Source organism: Mobula hypostoma, chromosome 4, assembly GCF_963921235.1.
Source record: "Mobula hypostoma chromosome 4, sMobHyp1.1, whole genome shotgun sequence".
NCBI lineage: Eukaryota > Metazoa > Chordata > Chondrichthyes > Myliobatiformes > Myliobatidae > Mobula > Mobula hypostoma.
In genome coordinates, this window is record NC_086100.1 from 39,959,712 (window position 1) to 39,980,548 (window position 20,837).

The window sequence follows — 20,837 nt, forward strand, 5'->3', positions numbered from 1 at the left end:
AGTATCACAGAAGCCTCATTCTGAATCTTGAATCACGTTCTGAATGTGGAAGTAATTCATCCAAGTGTTTCGAGCTGAGGAGGCTGACAAATGGTTTGTGATCTGTTTTAAGGAGGAACTTGAATTTAGTGCCTATCAAGTAGCAGCTGAAGCATTCAGAAGCCCACACGAGAGCCAGTGTCTCCTTTCAATTTGGGTGTAACACTGTTCAGTAAGAGTCAGTACTTTTGATTACATATGCTTCCGATTTCCATTCACCACTGCAGTTTTGCATGAGCAGTCCCCACTAGGCCAAAGGAAGAGGTGATTGCTGAGACATTGGTTACTTTGTTCTGATCCAAGAACACCAATGTTGGTGGAGAGATGAGCTCTGCTTTAAGTGATGAGAATGGCTTCTGCTGTGGTGCATCCTAGGTCCAAATGTTTCTCTGCGAGAGGAGGTCATGTAGTGGCTTCGTTTTCTCTGCCAAATCTGGAATGAACTTTCCCAGCTGGTTTACCACGCCAAGGAAACTGCAGATCTCTCATCTGGTAGGTTGTTCCATGTTCTGAACTCCTGCCAGTTTGTCTGAATCTAGTTGCACTCCCTCTGAGGAGAGTTGGTGGCCTAAGAACTTCACCTCCAACTTTGCAAATTTGCTTTTTTTTTGTTCAGGATGATTCCAGCCTGGTTCAGTTTCTCCAACACCAGCCAGGAGGTCCATTCATTCTAGTTATGATATCAAGCACCTCCATTCTCTCAAGTTCAGCTTTGATTTTGTTCGTCAATGCGACGGTGGTAGATGCTTTACTGTGATCAAACAGTAGAGCATTATGCCTAGCCTCAGCTGGAGAAGGTACACTTCGTTCATTGTCTGTGAACAATTCCGGGTGCTTCTCCAGTAACTGAACATTGTTTAGCGAATCCATCCTTGCAGTGAGGTTCAGCTTCTCGATGGCATGTCATCCCAGCAGTGAGTGAGAAGTGTTTCTGTACAGGACACCAGCAGGAACTTTATTGATAACCCAACTTGTACCATTTGTGAACTGCTCCCGTGTGAAAGTGGCTACCTGAGTAGCACAGGAACAACACTATTCACTACCACTACAGGGGGAGCTGAAGGACAAGACGTTCCCGCTAGAGTGAAGGGCAAAGCGACTATGATTAGGGAGCTCTTGATGATGAGGGTTGTTGACCCACTGGTCAGGAAAAAGAAGACAGCATATGTCAGGTACAGACAGCTGAGATCAAGCAACGCTCTTGCTGTATCAGAGATGTAGGAATATGCTTATGAATGGAATCAGGAATGCAAAATGAGGACATGTGATAGCTTTGGTGACAAGGTAATGAAGAATCCCAAGAGACTCTATAGGTGTATTAAGGGCAAAGGGCTAACTAGAGAGAGAATAGGTACCTTTAAACTACAAAGTTGTCAATTATGTGTGGAGTCATAGGAAACAAACAAGGTTTTAAACGAATTTTTTTTTGTTTGTATTTACTGTGGAAAAGTTGATGGAGGATAAGGAATTAAGGGAGATGAATAATGATGTATGGAACAGATTCACTTTACAAAAGAGGTGTTGGCAGTGTGAAGGCGGATTAAAGTAGCTAAATTTCCAAGGCCTGATATGTGTATCCTAGGATACTGTGAGAAGGCAGGGAAAAAATTGCAGGACCTCTGGCAGAGATATCATATTTACATCATCTTTAGCCACAGGTGAGGTTCTGAGTACTGGAAGTGGTTAATGCCGTGCCTTTAATTATAGACTGGGGAGTCTAACATCAGTTAATGGAGGGGGCCCTGAGGGCATGACCTACCAACATTTAGAAAGGCAAGGACTAATAACGATTGGTCATCACGGCTTTGTGTATGGGAAATTGTGTGTCATAAATTTGACTGTCTACTTAGATTTTAGCAGGGCTTTGGACAACATGCCAAGTAATAGGCTAGTCTGAAAAATCCGATCACATGGGATGCAGGATCATCTAACCAAATGCAAGGGGTCAGAGGATTATTGTTCATGTTAGAGAACTGTGGCCAGTTATATGCCACAAGGATCGATGCAGGGTCCATTGTTGTTTGTCATCTATATTAACAATTTGATGACTATGTTGAGGATGACACCAAAAGTGGTGGTGTAGTGAACAATGGTACACACTATGACAGGATCTCGATCATTTGGGGAGTGGGGGAAGGAATGGCAGATGGAATTTAACTTGGGCAAATGCAAGGTGTTGTATTTTGGTCAGTTAATTTTAGTAATAGGTCAAAAAGTAATTAATATACAAGAAAGACTAATGTTAACATTGACATTTTATCTTTAAAAAAAAATGAATGTTGTATACTTATTTCTAATGTGGAGTCACTTGAAGCATCCTGATTATCTAGTCTGCTGTGTAAAACAGTTATCCATTTTACATAAACACGATCAGTTCAGGTTCACTGGTAGTTATTTATATTGCTTATATAATGCATTTTTGAGATTGTGTTATAAAGAAAAAAATCTGACATGAAGTCTCCCACTAACCTTTCAACAGTAGCCATATTTTCCAGTTCATCAGAATTCAGATTATAATTAGGATTTTTAGTAACTGGCTCCTTAATATGTACCAGTAAAGTATTACCTTCTGTAACTGCTGATTTTAGTTTATCCTGAAAAACAAGAACAGCTTATTAATCATTGCTTTAACTTAGCAAATGAGGTCTTGTGATCATTAGCAACAAAGGATACTGCACATCACTGAATACATCTTTTGCAGTTTTTGCAATGTGTACAATGGAATGTACAGTAAATAGTATGACACTAAACACAAGACAGCGAAGTATTACCAATCACTTTTTTAAAGAATTGTTGAATGTTTGGATTTGTTATTTTTTTAATAACCACTTACATGGCTTTATATTATTAACTTCCTATAAAGATGTCTAAAATTAATGACTTGCTATCATCAGCCCTGAGGCCTGACATGGTCATTCTGTCAGAAAGCTCAAAGCAGGTGCTAGAATGGACAGTTCCTTGGGCATTCAAGTGCAAGAAGGCCAAGTACCAGGAGCTGGTAGAGCAATGTCAAAGGTAGATGGAGGGCATGATGCAAGGCTATAGGGTGGGGTACAGGGGTACAGAGGCGCCTTGCTCTGCACAACCCACTTTCTCCTTGGCATCAAGGAGGGCTGCAAAGGGAAGAGCCATCAGCACCATCACAGAGGCTGCGGAGCAAGCCTCCAGATGGCCATGGATCAAGAGATGTGACCCGTGGACTGATGGTGCTGGGATACAAGCTGGGGCCTCCAGATAGCCATGGATCAAGAGGTGTGACCCGTGGACTGATGGTGCTGGGATACAAGCTGGGGCGTCCAGATGGCTATGGATCAAGAGGTGTGACATGTGGGCCAATACTGATGGGACACAAGTCAGGGCCTGGTCAACCCTGCCTGGGTCGCCTGGATGACAGTGTCTGATGTTGAAAGATCCGAAACACCTGATGACCCCAGCTTATATCCCTGATGGTGTGTCCCAGCACATTCTAGGACATATCTCAGCATCTGGTAACGTCAAAATCTGTTGACTTTGAAATGAGGTGGGGTCTAGGTGTCAATCACTTTGCTGGATCTGGGTTCACATACCAAACTGGGTAAAGATGGTGCTTAAGGAGGGTTTTTTCCAGTAATGGTGGGGCTGATTTATGTCCATCATTCATGAAACTAGCTCCTATTTAATACAGGTCAACCACCTTAAATCTGGTAATCAGTAATTTGTTTCCACTGCTAGTCTGGACATAACTTGCGCCAATCTAATTTCAAATTCCCCGTGTTGTCACATTAACCCTTCACCACTGTTTTGGTGCACTATTTGCAGAATCAGCTGCTGCCATGGTCTTTAAAAGAAGCAAGTCATTCCTCTGTTATTCTGCATTTATTTCTATAATCTGTGCTGATCTAGAACCAGTCATGTCTTCATTGAATAAAGGAAGTGCTTCTCGTGATGTAAAATACAAACACCATAGGTTATCTATACAAGATCAGGTGGAAGTTCTGGAAAAAACAGTGGTGTGTCTATGGAAGGCTGTGTGACTTGTATAAGATCAGCTCTCGCACAGTTTATCATAAAAAGAAACAAACAGAAAAGTTACTCCAGACAGCGAATCAAAAAATCAGATGTGCATAAGGAAAACAATGAAAGCTAGAAGGGTGAGATGATCATTAAGTGGGTTAGAGGTGTTTATTTATTTAATCACCTGTGATTTGGCAAAATCACTAATCCAGCACTGCACAAGACCCAATCACTCCAGATGTTTGGTGGTCAACCTGTATTTCAGATTCATTTAAAGACTTGACTTAATCAATTGTCCAGAATCCTGGTTGCTATTCAAGTAACTTAACCATTCCTCTACAAGATCATTGACTGAAATATGGTATCACACTACACAAGAAACCTCAGTGTAACATTATGCTACATTTTCAATGTTCTGTTACACATATAAAGTCATTTTTAGTTGTGCTATAATGCTAATTATGCTGTAATGACTTCCGGTCAAGATAGCACTGTGTACAATGCTCGCTTGGTCGACATCTTCCAGATAGCGCACAAAAAATTCTTTTTTACTACTCTTGCGTCTGTTTTTCACCTTAAATCTGTTTCTGGGACTGTTAGAGCCTGTGATTTGCAGCTTGGAGATCCAGTGTTCTGCTGTGTCCGAGAAGATTCTGGAAAGTGAGTGCGTACTCAGACAGCCTTGATGCAAAGAAACTTTGAGACGGGGCACAATGTTTGACTCCATTTCACTGATTAAAGCATCGAGGAAGATTGAGACATCGAGGTGAACTGAGTGAGAGTTCAGAGCTGACTGCCATCCTTTTGATCACTGACGAAGAAGGAATCTGTGAGTAGCCTATCACAGTGTGGCTCAGGGTGCAGGTGGGTAGGCATCTCTGCCTCATGTGGTGTCCCTCTCTTTCAACCGTGTCAACAGCTGATTCTACAAATGGTGCCACTGATGCGATTGACACTTAGCTGCCACCTCATTTTAAAGACAATAGACTTTGATATTACCAGATGCCGTGATACATCCTAAGATGCACTGGGACACATCATTAATGTTGGTGATATCGGACAATGGTATTGTGGTTTTGTGTTTATGAATTGGACTACTGAGTTTATGGACTGTGGACTTCTTCAGTCTTACGGTTTTTATATTCAGGGTGTTTTTATTGCCCATTCCTTTTCTGTTTTGTTGTGGGAGGGGAGGGTGCTTGGGGGTTGATGTTCTGTTAATTATTTGTGCGGGGGAGTGGTTGTTTTGGGGGGAGGGGGGTGGTCAATGTTCCTGTTCCATTTTGTGTGGGTGGAAGGGGGTATTGGGAGTGATGATTGGATTCGTGTGTGTGTGTGTCTGATGCTTCTCTCTGAACGACTTTCATGTTCTTTCTTTGAAATTTGTCTTCTCCAGATAGCCATGAAACAGAATTGTATATGGATACATGCTTTGCTAATAAATGAACCTTTGAACCTTTTGATGTTAAATAGATTTTTACTCAATCATTGTTTAAGAAACAATTAATAATTTTCAATACAGAACTACACTCAATGGCCACTTTATTCAGAGCTTCCTGTAGTGTACGGTCATGGCCATCTGCTGCTGTAGTCCATGCACTTTGAGATTTAATGTATTGTACATTCACTGTTGTGAAGCCTGGTTATTTGAGTTCCTGTTGCCTTCCTGTCAGCTTGAATCAGTCTGGCCATTCTCCTCTGACCTCACAACGCATTTTCCCTGCTGCTTATTAATTTTTTTTTGTTTTTCACACCACTCTCAGTTAACTCCAGAGACCATTGTGTGTGGAAAATCCCAGGTGATCAGCAGTTTCTGAGATACTCAAGCCACCCTGTCTGGCACCAACAATCATTCCACGGTCAAAATCACTTGGATCACATTTCTTGCCCCTTCTGATGCTTGGTCTGAACAGCAACTGAACCTCTTGACCATGTTTGCATGCTTTCAGGCATTGATTTGCTGATTAGATATTTGCATTAACAAGCAGGTGTACAGGTTTCCCTCAAAGTACACAATGTCCAATTCATTCAATAGTTTATCTTATCCTTAATACTATTCAGAGGGTATGTGCACGGACAGCAAAATAGCACTGAATGCCTATCCCTAATTGCCCTCAGCAAAGCACATTAATACAACTTACATTTAGAAATGAGGGTCAACCAAGTGGTTGTGGACATGAAGTCACATTTTGGCTGACTGGGTGAAATCTCCGGTCTCTGGGTAATTTGGCGCCCATGATATTCCGCTATCAGTTATTAATTGAAGGCATAAGCATTGGAATGTAACAATTCCCGTAAAATTGCCAAATGAGATAACAATACCACTAAGTGTCACCTTGCTGTCCACGTGCACATCCTCCTGAGTTATTACCGTTAGCCCCCAAACTGTATCATTGATACTGAAGTATATTAATAAGCACATAATGTTACCTACCTTGAGATCATTGTGCTTTTCTGAGTGAGTGGTGAGCAGCACTTTAGTACACTGGACATCATTGGGTAATTCAGTTTCTGCAAGCTCGGTGCCAAACGACTGTAACAACTGTGCTGTCACCTTCACCGTCATTGCAAAGTCTTCAATGGTCTGCAATCAAATATTTTGGAATTTGTAGAAATCATAAACCCAATACATATTAAAAACCAAGAAGGTGTAGATACACACACCCTTAATATTGCAACCTAACTGCTTAACAACTCATTAACTGAAAATTAATCTTGGGAGGAAAACATGTTGTAGCAACCAAGTTAAAACAACATGCAGAATAACAAATAACAAAATGAACTAGAATTTTCATTTGCAGCTGGTGCAATTAACAGGAGCAAAGTGACAACATCTTGCACAGTAGTGGAACATTAAGACTTCCGTCTGCCAATACTTTTACCTGCAAAGTTACAGTGACAGGTCACTAAGAAAGATGCCTGAACACAAACTGGGAAATGAAAGCAAACTGCCATTCTTCCACAATCCAGTTTACACGATGTGTGGCTCTGGAGCAGCTTGGTATTAATCAATATTTTCTCCAAGAAAATGAGAAATCCAGCCACAATTTTGTGTTTAAAATGATAAGGCAAGTGCAGTACGATGTTATTTGTAGGTAAGGACCAAGTACACAGTCAAACAAAAATATTCATAAGATTCTGGCTACTTACACACTCCATTAACTTTACAAAAATCTCATTTACCCTTTTTTGAGGAATTTGCTGTATTAGCCTAATCATTGCCTATTAAACCTGGAGAAAATTGTGTCCTATAGCCTAGCCATGATAAGTGTGGTAAATAAGCTAAACATTTTGTCATTGAAAATTAACTGTTAAAATGATAGAATCTTAATTTTCATGTATACATGGTGTACTTGTTGTAAATAGTATACAATTTGTCTATAAGAAGGGTCAGAGCCATCTCTACTTCCTGAGGAGACTGAGGTCCTTTAACACCTGCCAGACGATGCTGAGGATGTTCTACAAGTCTGTGGTGGCCAGTGATATCATGTTTGCTGTTGTGTGCTGGGGCAGCAGGCTGAGGGTAGCAGATACCAACATCAACAAACTCATTCGTAAGGCCAGTGATGTTGTGAGGATGGAACTGGACTCTCTCACGGTGGTGTCTGAAAAGAGGATACTGTCTAAGTTGCATGCCATCTTGGTCAATGTCTCCCATCCACTACATAATGTACTGGGTGGGCACAGGAGTACATTCAGCCAGAGACTCATTCCTCCGAGATGCAGCACAGAGCGTCATAGGAAGTCATTCCTGCCTGTGGCCATCAAACTTTACAACTCCTCCCTTGGAGGGTCAGACACCCTGAGCCGATAGGCTGGTCCTGGACTTATTTCATAATTTACTGGCATAATTTACATATTACTATTTAACTATTTATGGTTCTATTACTATTTATTATTTATGGTGCAACTGTAATGAAAACCAATTTCCCCCGGGATCAATAAAGTATGACTATGACTATTTAATGTTAATTGGATGTTGAATACAACTGAAGCCTTTACTAGGTACAATCTCAGAAAAACTGTGGCCCTATTCTTTATTATATAAAGTTATTCTGTATGACATTTGTAACTATTATTAACCATTTACCATGAATGTCAACATACTCAATTTTTCATTAGAACAGATTTAAATATTCCATTTGAAATTTACTTTCATTAAGATAATAGTGAGAATATTCTCGGTAACAGAATGAAGAGCAGATGTTATGGTGTACAACTTGTCTGCTAGAAAAGACTCATGGCAAATAATGCAGATATTCTCCGGAATTCTCAGCATGGACATTCTGCTGATCCTTCCTAAACTGGTGGGCCTGAGACCAAGAAACAGAAGGAGATGACGGTTCAGAGTACAGGTACTGCTTTCTAAGTTGCAGACTGTGACAATGATCACCCCTATTTACCAATTCAAACTGATGGTACTTTGGCCAGTTTTATTAATAGATTTCATATTTTGGGAAAATTTGTTAAAATATTGCAATTGGCAATTTAATACCTCCAATTTAAAAATCAATACCTCAGATAGACAATTAAAAATAGACGAATGAAAGGTTGGAAAAAAAAATTGGTTATTGCACTTACAGTTCGATGGTGAATCCACTGATTATGACAGTATTCCAGAGTGCCTCCCAAGTCCTTTGTTAACTGACTTTTCTCAATGTAATTGTGCAGGTCCGCTATAGTATTTAACATGATGATCTGGAACAGATTCAACAGAGAGCTTTTTGAGCTATCAATTCATCCTTACCTGTTCCTAGAATATCGTAACAATGAATATCCAAAGCAATTGTCAGAATGCACCAATTGTCAGATGAATGTTATACCATTATAATGATAATTTAGAGCAAATAAATTAAATATTATACAAACCTGTAATTCTACAATGAACTTTGAAGTACAGTACACAGAAAATCATAAATATTTGTCCAGTTTTATGAAAGATAAAAAGATCCAAGACACCAAAGGACAGAAGTTACAACTTCTGTTTACAGTATCATTCTTAATTGTTATGGTTATTTTAGTAAGTCTGTGTGTATGCTAGATATCCATAATGTCCTTGAATTACATGAGCTTGCAGTAAATACAGATAATCCTTGCTCATGCTAACATTCTATACGTTTATTCTTGCTTGTTCAGGTCAGATTATTTCTTTTAGGAGATTGCAGTCAGCTCAAACAATAATGTGCAAGGATCTTCCAGGAACATCACTGAAAATGTGTCCAGAAGCATCAATAGATGTATGTACACAGCTTACACCCTGAGTTAATCAGTGACAACCAGGAAAGACTGGGTGACAACCGCGAAAAGAGTGGTGACGACTGGAGAGTCAGTGACAGCCCGGAGAGACGGCAACCAGGGCAGAACGGGCTGGCAACCCAATCTGTGAGAGGAGGACCCCCACAAAAGCTACAAAGAATCTAAGGAAAAGATACCCCCAGGGGTGCCCGAGACGGGGGGAGGATCAGCACCCCAGTCGGATGGACACAACGACATCAGACCCAGGCAATGAACAAACGACGATAAGGAAGCAGTGTGCATGTGGCAAAATCTGCAAGAACAATCGCGGTTTGAAGATCCACCGAGCGAGGATGAAATGTTTGGCGGGAGCAGGAGCAGCACAACGTGCAGGTGTCCAACCTGGTGAGATGAAGGAGGGGCCAGGCCCGGAGTCACCCCATAGTGCCCAGAACCTCCAAGTGTTGCAAACTAATCCCTCGAACATGAAGTCTGACAGGAGGTGGATCAAATGGCCTGCAGCTAACAGGACTTCACTGTGGAAGCAGTTTGTTGAAGATGTTAACCAAATTCTGGAGGCAACGGCGAAGGGTTGATAGGAAGCTGCAAGTCATGACAACAATTATTGTCAGTATCGTAGCTGAACGGTTCGGAGAAGAGGGCTCCAAAACATCTTACTCGAAGAACCAAAGAGCATTGAGGATCCACAACATCAGGCAGGAGATGAAAGCGCTGAAGTCCCAATACAAGGAGGCAGGAGAAGAGGAGCGCATTGGCTTGGCCCAGCTGATGTGCATACTACGAAAGAAGATCAGGGTCCTCCACCGGGCAGAGTGGCATTGGAGGCAGCGTCGTGAAAGGGCTCGAAAACATGCTGCCTTTATCGCCAACCCCTTCAAGTTCACCAAGGAGTTGCTGGGGGAGAAGCGCAGTGGGAAACTGGCTTGTTCGCAGGAAGACATAGACCAACATCTGAAGAAGATATATAATGATCCTGAAAGACAGCAGGAGTTGGGAGAGTGCGACATCCTAATAGCCCCACCTGAACCGGATGTGCAGTTCGACATGTCAGAGCTGCAACTAAAGGAAGTCAGAGAGGTCGTCTGCAAAGCAAGGGCAAGCTGGGCTCCAGGACCAAGCAACACCTTGTACAAAGTGTACAAGAACTGCCCCAAACTCCTGCTGCGTCTGTGGAAGATCCTGAGAATCTTCTGGAGAAGGGGGAAGATCCCAGAACAGTGGAGAGTGGCTGAAGGGGTGTGGATTCCGAAGGAGGAAAATGCCACCCAGATAGATCAGTTCCGCATCATCTCCCTGCTGTGTGTCGAGGCGAAGATCTTCTTCAGTGCAGTTTCTAACCGGCTGTGCACCTACCTAGCAAAGAACACCTATATTGATACATCAGTCCAGAAGGGTGGTATTTCAGGGATGCCGGGCTGTCTGGAGCACATCAGTGTGGTGACACAGCTCATCAGGGAGGCCAGAGAGAACAAGGGCAACCTGTCAGTGTTGTGGCTCGACCTGGCAAATGCATATGGCTCCATTCCTCACAAGCTGGTGCAGCTGATTATTACAGCAACTTCAGGATGAGGGTCACTTCAGGAGCAATCACATCAACCTGGCACAAAGTGGAGATGGGCATCATCACAGGGTGCACTATCTCAGTGACACTGTTCTCCCTAGCCATGAACATGCTCACTAAGTCTGCTGAACCAGAGTGCAGAGGGCCCAGAATGAACTCCGCTCAACGGCAACCACCTATCAGGGTATTCATGGATGACCTCACAGTCACCACAGAATCAGTCCCAGGCTGCCGGAGGATTCTGCAAGGGCCCGAAAAGCTGGTGGAGTGGGCCCGGATGTGTTTCAAACCTGCCAAATCAAGATCGATGGTGCTGAGGAAAGGGAAGGTGGAGAACAAGTTCCGGTTCAGCATCGCAGGCACAGCCATCCCAACCATCACAGAAAAGCCAGTCAAGAGCTTAGGCAAAGTTTTTGACAGCTCTTTAAGGGACACAACATCCATTCAGGCAACCTGCACCGAGTTGGATGGCTGGCTGAAAATTGTGGACAAGTCTGGCCTACCTGGGAAGTTTAAAGCCTGGGTGTATCAGCATGGCATTCTTCCCAGAATCCTGTGGCCCCTCCTCGTCTATGCAGTCCCGATCTCGACAGTCGAAACCTTAGAGAGGAGGGTTAGCAACCATCTCAGGAGATGGCTGGGGCTGCCAAAGAGCCTGAGCAGCATCGCACTCTATGGACACCACAACAAACTGCAACTGCCTTTCAAATCCTTGGAGGAAGAATTCGAGGTAACAGGAGCCAGAGAAGTGCTACAGTATGGGGACTCAAGTGACCCGGAGCCAGAGAAGTGCTACAGTATGGGGACTCAAGTGACCCGAAGGTGGCTAGAGCAGGGATCCAAGTAAGTACTGGCAGGAAGTGGAGGGCAGAGGAAGCTGTTCAGGAGGCAGAGACGAAGTTGCATCACGGGAGGCTGGTGGGAGTGGTCACACAAGGCCGAGCTGGGCTAGGATCCTTTCCAACTCCCCAAATGGACACCAGAGGGAAGGAAAGGTGTCGTCTAGTTCAGGAGGAGGTGAGAACAGTAGTGGAGGAGACGAGAGCCTGCAAGGCGGTGGGAATGAAGCAACAGGGAGCTTGGACAAGATGGGAGAATGTGGTTGAGAGGAAAGTGACCTGGGCTGAGCTTTGGAAAGCCGAACCATACCGCATCCAATTTCTCAACCAGGCAGTGTACGATGTGCTTCCAAGCCCATCAAACCTGCACACATGGGGCAAGGCAGAGTCATCTGCGTGCCCACTGTGCTCCAAGCGAGGAACCCTGGAGCACATCCTCAGCGGCTGTGCAAGGGCACTTGGTGAGGGACGGTGCAGGTGGAGGCATGATCAGGTCCTGAAGATCATCACTGAAGCTGTCAGTGCAGGAGTTGAGTGGGCGAAGCGGTCCTGACCCTCCAAGCAGACCATTGCGTTTGTCAGAGCTGGGGAGCAGCCAATTCCTGCCAAAAGAACAGCTGCAGGCATTCTGACCTCTGCAAGGGACTGGCAGCTGTTGGTGGACCTCAAAGGGCAGCTGAAGTTCCTCAACCGTATCGCAGCCACCACCCTGCAACCAGACATTGTCCTAGTGTCTGAGTCTACTAAGCAAGTGGTGCTGCTAGAGCTGACGGTCCCATGGTAAGATAGCTTGGAAGGGGCCTTTGAAAGGAAGCTCTCCAAGTACGCAGGACTGGTCAGCAACTGTCAACAGGCTGGATGGAGAGCGAGGTGTCTCCCAGTGGAGCTTGGTTGTAGGGGATTCATAGCCCATTCTTTAGTTAGCGCCTTCAGCATTTTGGGCATCGAGGGAGAGAGGAAGAGGAGAGCCACCTGCAGTACCACCAATGCAGCAGAGAGGGCCTCAAGATGGCTGTGGCTCAAAAGAGGGGAGCCATGGAGTCATAAGTAGCTAGCCATCTGGACACAAGCTGGGGTCTGATCAGCCCGTCTGGGTCACCTGGAGGAGGTTATATGATGTTCAAAGACTCGAAACACCCGATGATTCCAGGAACATCACTGAAGATGTGTCCAGAAGCATCAATAGATGTATGTACATAGTATTCTTCTAAGATGTATTTTAGGGTTTTAAAATAATGTATTTTATTTCCAACATTTTACAGAAGGGAGCGAAAGTACAACCAACTTCCTGAAAAAGTAAGTATTTTGAGAAATAATATGCATAGTCATGTGCATTTCCACAACTGAAAATGTGATTTACAACTTGGAATAAACCCCAAAGGAATCTAAACCTGCACTAAAATAGAAACAAAGTTCCCTTTCATATCTTATCAAATATGTTGTTCACCCATGTGATTCTATGAAAGACATTTTAACTGACAGTGTTTAAAGTCATTGCCAATTGAGCAAGTTCCTGCAGAACTTGTGATGAGCTTCTGACAAAAAATACTTTTATTGTCCATACTACTTGCCCTGAAAAGATGACAATAAGGTGCTTTCTTGAATGGCCACAGTGTATGTGGTAAGATGCTCCAACAATGCTGTTAGTTATGAAGTTCCAAAATATTAAAAAGATGGCAATGTACACTCAGAAGCCACTTTATTAGGTGCCTCCTGTATGTTCATGGTCTTCTGCTGCTGTAGCCCATCCACTTCAAGGTTTAATGTACGTATTATACATTCAGAGATGCTCCTCTGCATATCAATGTCGTAACTGTAATGTGTAGTTATTTGAGTTACAGTCGCTTTCCTGTCAGCTTGAAACAGTTTGGCTATTTGCCCACAGAACTGCCGCTCACTGGATGCTTTTTGTTTTTCATACCAGTCACTGTAAACGCTGGAATCCGTTGTGCATGAAAATCCCAGGAGATCAGCAATTTCTGAGATGTTCAAACCATCTTGTGTGGTACCAACAATCATTCCACAATCAAAGTCACTTAGATCACCTTTCTTCCCCGTTCTGATGTTTGGTTTGAACAACAAATGAACCTCCTGACTATGTCAACACGCTTTTATACACTGAGTTACTGCCACATGATTGGTTGATAATGCAGATATCTTAATGAACCTGTGTACAATGTACACCTACGGTAACAACCTTGCACGCAACATCAGTAAGACCAATGAATTGATTATGGACCTAGGAAAGGGGAAAGCAAGAGAACACACATCATCCTCATCAAGGGATCCAAAGTGGAAAGGATGAGCAGTCCACAACAGCAGTTATATTTCATCAGGAGATTTGAGGAGATTTGGTAAATCACCAAAGAAAGCATCCTGATTGCTTGCCTCACCATCTGGTACGGAGGGGCCACTGCACAAGATGAGAAAAAGCTGCAGAAAGTTGTAAACTCAGCCAGCTCCATCATGAATACTAGCCTCCCCAGCATCCAGGCCACTGTCAAAAGACAATGCCTCAAAAAGGCAGCATCCATTATTAAAGACCGCACCCCCCACCCCCATCACCCGGAATATACCCTCTTCTCATTCCTCCCATCAAAGAGGAAGTAAAGGAGCCTGGAGACACATACTCAACATTTCAGGAACAACTTCTTCCCTTGCACCATCATATTTCTGAATTAACACTCAACCCTTAAGCACTACCTCAGTACTTTTGCCTCTTTTCCGCACTACTTATTTAATTTTCTTTTTACACGTACTTACTGTCACTTATTATTATGTATTGCAATGCACTGCTGCTGAACAACAACAAAATTCACAACATATGCCGGTGATATTAACCCAGATTCTAATCTGGTAACATGGCCACTGCGTGTATATGGACGTCAGGCTGGTGTGTGAAATGGATGGCAGCTTGAGGGTGGCAGTGTGCTTATGCTGCTCTTTGCAGATGTTTTCCTATACTCCCCATTGTAGAAGGTGGAGTTTGTGATCTGGAAATCCTTGCTGGAGTAGACTGGTGAGTTGCTGTGGCATGCTCTATACACGGTGCATGCTGTTCACTGCATTGAATTGTGAATGAACGGCTGATCAATTGAACTGCTTAGATAGTACAATGTTTCTTACAGTATTCTCCATTCAAGCAAGCTCATTCATGCCAGCTCATTTGTGACATGCCTTGGGTGACAGAAAAGTTTTGGGAGGAGACACTCATTATACAACATCTGGCCTTTAGCTATCCTAATGGCTGGGATGGGAGAGGCCGATCTTGTGTTTGTGGAAAGGCAGCTTCACTTGACTATCTTGGCTAAAGGCACATAGCTCAGACACTTTTAGCCTGTTTTTGTTTGCTGTGTTGCACTTTTGTTAAATTGGCAGCTTATTACAGGTACTTCACCCTTGGCATGTCCACTTGTGTGTCTGATGGTAGGTCACCAAACTGAAGGAGGATCGAAGGCCAAACCCAGCCCATTTTTTATGTCGAAGTTGGAATGGATACTACAATAGGATTCACTTTTACTAGTTCCACCTCAAAACAAGTTGGGCTGCTTGTCTTGGTGTATACAACACAATTGTAGAGTAATAATCTTTTTCTGATGTTTGCTAGCATCAAAAGATCAATTCCCCTCTGGTATAAAGTTTAAGGATTTTAAGCTTTGCATATAGAAGCTAACTGCTGACTCCATAAAATATCCCTTACAAATCAAGTTAATAAGAATTTCACCCAACACAAAGAAACAGACATTTTTGTATTTGTTTTCTTTATTAGTCACTTTGTGTTTTATGAATATCACAAAAATATCCACAAGATAATTGACCATATGGATTATATTAAGGTGTACCTAGTTTTTGGATTATATTAAGGTGTACCTAGATGACATCAATGAAGTAACCAGCAATAATTCTTAAACTTAATGATACCATGTAAAGTGTTTTTCCTTTAATTTTTCCTTATGGTTTTATTCTCAATGAACACAATAAAAGGTCCTTTGGCTTGCAATGCCAGTACCAAGCATGATGCCAATCCAAACTAATGCCATCTATCTGCCCATGGTCTGTATCCCTCCATTCCTGGCTTATTTGTATGTCAGCCTCCTAGACGCTGCTATCAACTGTGCCTCCATCACTTACTCTGGCAGCACACCCCAGCTACCGAACGCTGTGTTTAAAAGAAAACAACAACTTGCCAAGTAAATCATCTTTAGACTTTCCCCTCTCACCTTAGAGCTATTTCCCTTTGGTATTTTGATTTTTCCATCCTGCAATAAAGACTAGCTATCCCATCTATGCCTCCCTGCATATGTTTATGCATCCCTATCAGGTCACCTCTCAGCCTCCAGTGCTTTAGAGAAAATATTTCAAATTTGTCCAACTTCTCCTTACAGCTAAAAGTCTACTTTAGTTGACATCTTGATGAACAACTTCTGCACCCTATCTAAAGCCCTACATTCTTCTTGTAGTGTGGTGACCAGAACAAGACTCCAGCTGTGCCCTTGCCAAAGTTTTATATAGCTACAACATGACTTGCCGGCTTTTATAGTCAACGTCCCAGCCAATCAAGGCAAGAATGCCATTCGCCTTCTTTATCATTCTGTCTACTTGTTGCCACTTCCAGGGAGCTATGTGCATGCACCCCAATATCTTCGTGCATCAATAATTCTGTGTCCACCATTATCTTATCCCTTTCCTCTTACATTTGAACTCCCAAAGTGCAATACCTTCCATTTGCAAGGTTTAAACTCCATCTACCATTTCTCTACTCACAGCTCTAACTTGTCTATATCCTACTGTGTCCTTTCACAATTGTCTTCACTATCCACAATTCTGCCAATACGATCACAAACAACAGACATCCCAAACACTGATCGCTGCAAAACACCAATGCCTACAGACGTCCAGTCATGACTTCAATGGCCAAGCCAATTTTGCATCCAATCTCTCAGGTCTCCATGCTTCCCATGTGCCATAATCTTCCGGATCAGCCTACCATCAGCAACCTTGTCAAAAGCTTTACTAAAGTCAATGTTACCACTGTCCTAGTCTCATCAATTATATTTGCAGGCTGTGCAACACTGTGTGTCCGACAGAGTGATCAGCAGCACTGGGGCTCCACAGGGGACTGTCTTGTCTCCCTTTCTCTTCACCATTTACACCTCGGACTTCAACTACTGCACAGAGTCGTCATCTTCAGAAGTTTTCAGATGACTCTGCCATAGTTGGATGCATCGGCAAGGGAGATGAGGCTGAGTACAGGGCTACGGTAGGAAACTTTGTCACATGGTGTGAGCAGAAATATCTGCAGCTTAATGTGAAAAAGACTAAGGAGCTGGTGGTAGACCTGAGGAGAGCTAAGGTACCAGTGACCCCTGTTTCCATCCAGGGGGTCAGTGTGGACATGGTGCAGGATTACAAATACCTGGGGCTACGAATTGACAATAAACTGGACTGGTCAAAGAACACTGAGGCTGTCTACAAGAAGGGTCAGAGCCGTCTCTATTTCCTGAGGAGACTGAGGTCCTCTAACATCTGCCGGACGATGTTGAGGATTTTCTGCGAGTCTGTGGTGGCCAGTGCTATCATGTTTGCTGTTGTGTGCTGGGGCAGCAGGCTGAGGGTAGCAGACACCAACAGAATCAACAAACTCATTCGTAAGGCCAGTGATGTTGTGGGGATGGAACTGGACTCTCTGAATGTGGTGTCTGAAAAGAGGATGCTGTCTAAGTTGCATGCCATCTTGGTCAATGTCTCCCATCCACTACATAATGTACTGGGTGGGCACAGGAGTACATTCAGCCAGAGACTCATTCTACCGAGATGCAGCACAGAGCGTCATAGGAAGTCATTCCTGCCTGTGCCCATCAAACTTTACAACTCCTCCCCGGAGGGTCAGACACCCTGAGCCGATAGGCTGGTCCTGGATTTATTTCATAATTTACTGGCATAATTTACATATTACTATTTAACTAATTATTTATGGTGCAACTGTAAAGAAAACAAATTTCCCCCGGGATCAATAAAGTATGACTATGACTCATATATTTATGCTTTACCAGATGCAAGTAGACCCTGTCCTCAAGAGTCTTCTCCGATAATTTTTCAACCACTGATATAAGGCTTACTGGCCTATAATTTGTTTGTTTTTTATTGGTTTCTTAAAGTGAGGAACAACATGAGCTATTCTTCAGTTCTCTTGGCCTGTGGATAAAGAGGATACAAAGATCTCTGTCAAGGCCCTAGCAATCCCCTCTCTTGCTTCTTTCAAGTACTTGAGATAGATACAATCAGGTCCCGGAGACTTATCTATTTTAATGTTATTGAATAGACGCAAAGAGACACCTTTTTGATAGCAACATGGCCTAGATTGTTAACATAACTCTCCCTGCTCTCGCCCTTCTCTTTTGTGAATACCAACATGAAATACTTGTTTAGCACCTCATCCACTTCCTTTAGCTCCAGGCATTTTTTTCCCTTTGTCCTCTCCCTATTTGTTTTTAAATGTATGCATAAAATGCCTTGGGATTCTCATCAATCTGACTCTCTAACATTATTTTGCTCCTTTTAGATTTTCCCATTCCCTGTTTGAACATAGAACATAGAATAGTACAGCACAGTACAGGCCCTCCAGCCCACAATGTTGTGCCGACCCCCAAACCCTGCCTCCCATATAAGCCCCCACCTTAAATTCCTCCATATACCTGTCTAGTAGTCTCTTAAACTTCACTAGTGTATCTGCCTCCACCACTGACTCAGGCAGTGCATTCCACGCACCAACCACTCTCTGAGTAAAAAACCTTCCTCTAATATCCCCCTTGAACTTCCCACTCCTTAACTTAAAGCCATATCCTCTTGTACTGAGCAGTGGTGCCCTGGGGAAGAGGCGCTGGCTATCCACTCTATCTATTCCTCTTGTTATCTTGTACACCTCTATCATGTCTACTCTCATCCTCCTTCTCTCCAAAGAGTAAAGCCCTAGCTCCCTTAATCTCTAATCATAATGCATACTTTCTAAACCAGGCAGCATCCTGGTAAATCTCCTCTCTACCCTTTCCAATGCTTCCACATCCTTCCCATAGTGAGGAGACCAGAAATGGACACAGTACTCCAAGCGTGGCCTAACCAGAGTTTTATAGAGCTGCATCATTACATCGCCACTCTTAAACTCTATCCCTCATGAAAGCTAACACCCCATAAGCTTTCTTAACTACGGATCTGTGGACATGTACCCTGAGATCCCTCTGCTCCTCCACACTACCAAGTATCCTGCCATTTACTTTGTACTCTGCCTTGGAGTTTGTCCTTCCAAAGTGTACCACCTCACACTTCTCTGGGTTGAACTCCATCTGCCACTTCTCAGCCCACTTCTGCATCCTATCAATGTCTCTCTGCAATCTTCAACAGTCCTCTACACTATCTACAACACCACCAACCTTTGTGTCGTCTGCAAACTTGCCAACCCAGCCTTCTACCCCCACATCCAGGTCGTTAATAAAAATCACGAAAAGAAGAGGTCCCAGAACAAATCCTTGTGGGACACCACTAGTCACAATCCTCCAATCTGAATGTACTCCCTCCACCATGACCCTCTGCCTTCTGCAGGCAAGCCAATTCTGAATCCACCTGGCCAAACTTCCCTGGATCCCATGCCTTCTAACATTCTGAATAAGCCTACCGTGTGGAACCTTGTCAAATGCCTTACTAAAATCCATATAGATCACATCCACTGCACTACCCTCATCTATATGCCTGGTCACCTCCTCAAAAAAGTCTATCAGGCTTGTTAGACACGATCTGCCCTTCACAAAGCCATGCTGACTGTCCCTGATCAGACCATGATTCTCTAAATGCCTATAGATCCTATCTCTAAGAATCTTTTCCAACAGCTTTCCCACCACAGACATAAGGCTCACTGGTCTATGATTACCTGGACTATCCCTACTACCTTTTTTGAACAAGGAGACAACATTTGCCTCCCTCCAATCCTCCGGTACCATTCCCGTGGACAACGAGGACATAAAGATCCTAGCCAGAGACTCAGCAACCTCTTCTCTCATCTCATGGAGCAGCCTGGGGAATATTCCATCAGGCCCCGGGGACTTATCTGTCCTAGTGTATTTTAACAACTCCAACACCTCCCCTCCCTTAATATCAACATGCTCCAGAACATCAACCTCACTCGTATTGTCCTCACCATCATCAAGTTCCCTCTCATTGGTGAATACCGAAGAGAAATATTCTTTGAGGACCTCGCTCACTTCCACAGCCTCCAGGCACATCTTCCCACCTTTATCTCTAATCGGTCCTACCTTCACTCCTGTCATCCTTTTTTTCTTCACATAATTGAAGAATGCCTTGGGGTTTTCCTTTACCCTACTCGCCAAGGCCTTCTCATGCCCCCTTCTTGCTCTCCTCAGCCCCTTCTTAAGCTCCTTTCTTGCTTCCCTATATTCCTCAATAGACCCATCTGATCCTTGCTTCCTAAACCTCATGTATGCTGCCTTCTTCCACCTGACTAGATTTTCCACCTCACTTGTCACCCATGGTTCCTTCACCCTACCATTCTTTATCTTCCTCACCGGGACAAATTTATCCCTAACATCCTGCAAGAGATCTCTAAACATCGACCACATGTCCATAGTACATTTCCCTGCAAAACCATCATCCCAATTCACACCCGCAAGTTCTACCCTTATAGCCTCATAATTTGCCTTTCCCCAATTAAAAATTTTCCTGTCCTCTCTGATTCTATCCTTTTCCATGATAATGCTAAAGGCCAGGGAGCAGTGGTCACTGTCCCCCAGATGCTTATCCACTGAGAGATCAGTGACCTGACCTGGTTCATTACCTTGTACTAGATCTAGTATGGCATTCCCCCTGGTCGGCCTGTCCACATACTGTGACAGGAATCCGTCCTGGACACACTTAACGAACTGTGCCCCATCTAAACCCTTGGAACTAATCAGGTGCCAATCAATATTAGGGAAGTTAAAGTCACCCATGATAACAACCCTGTTATTTTTGCACCTTTCCAAATTCTGCCTCCCAATCTGCTCCTCTGTATCTCCGCTGCTACCAGAGGGCCTATAGAATACCCCCAGTAGAGTAACTGCTCCCTTCCTGTTCCTGACTTCCACCCATATTGACTCAAAAGA

The 20,837-nt window shown here is 43.5% G+C and overlaps 1 protein-coding gene across 2 annotated transcripts in view; it reads right to left on the reverse strand.

Annotated features, from left to right (window-relative positions):
- mcf2l2 (MCF.2 cell line derived transforming sequence-like 2) overlaps nt 1–20,837 on the reverse strand; it is a 338,701-nt gene that overhangs the window by 165,932 nt on the left and 151,932 nt on the right. For both annotated transcript variants that reach the window (XM_063045673.1, XM_063045674.1), the window contains 3 exons: nt 8,614–8,730; nt 6,467–6,616; nt 2,509–2,633 (listed from right to left, as the gene is read on the reverse strand). In XM_063045673.1, the coding sequence (XP_062901743.1) occupies nt 2,509–2,633; nt 6,467–6,616; nt 8,614–8,730 (392 nt within the window). The remainder of the gene's footprint in view (nt 1–2,508; nt 2,634–6,466; nt 6,617–8,613; nt 8,731–20,837) is intronic.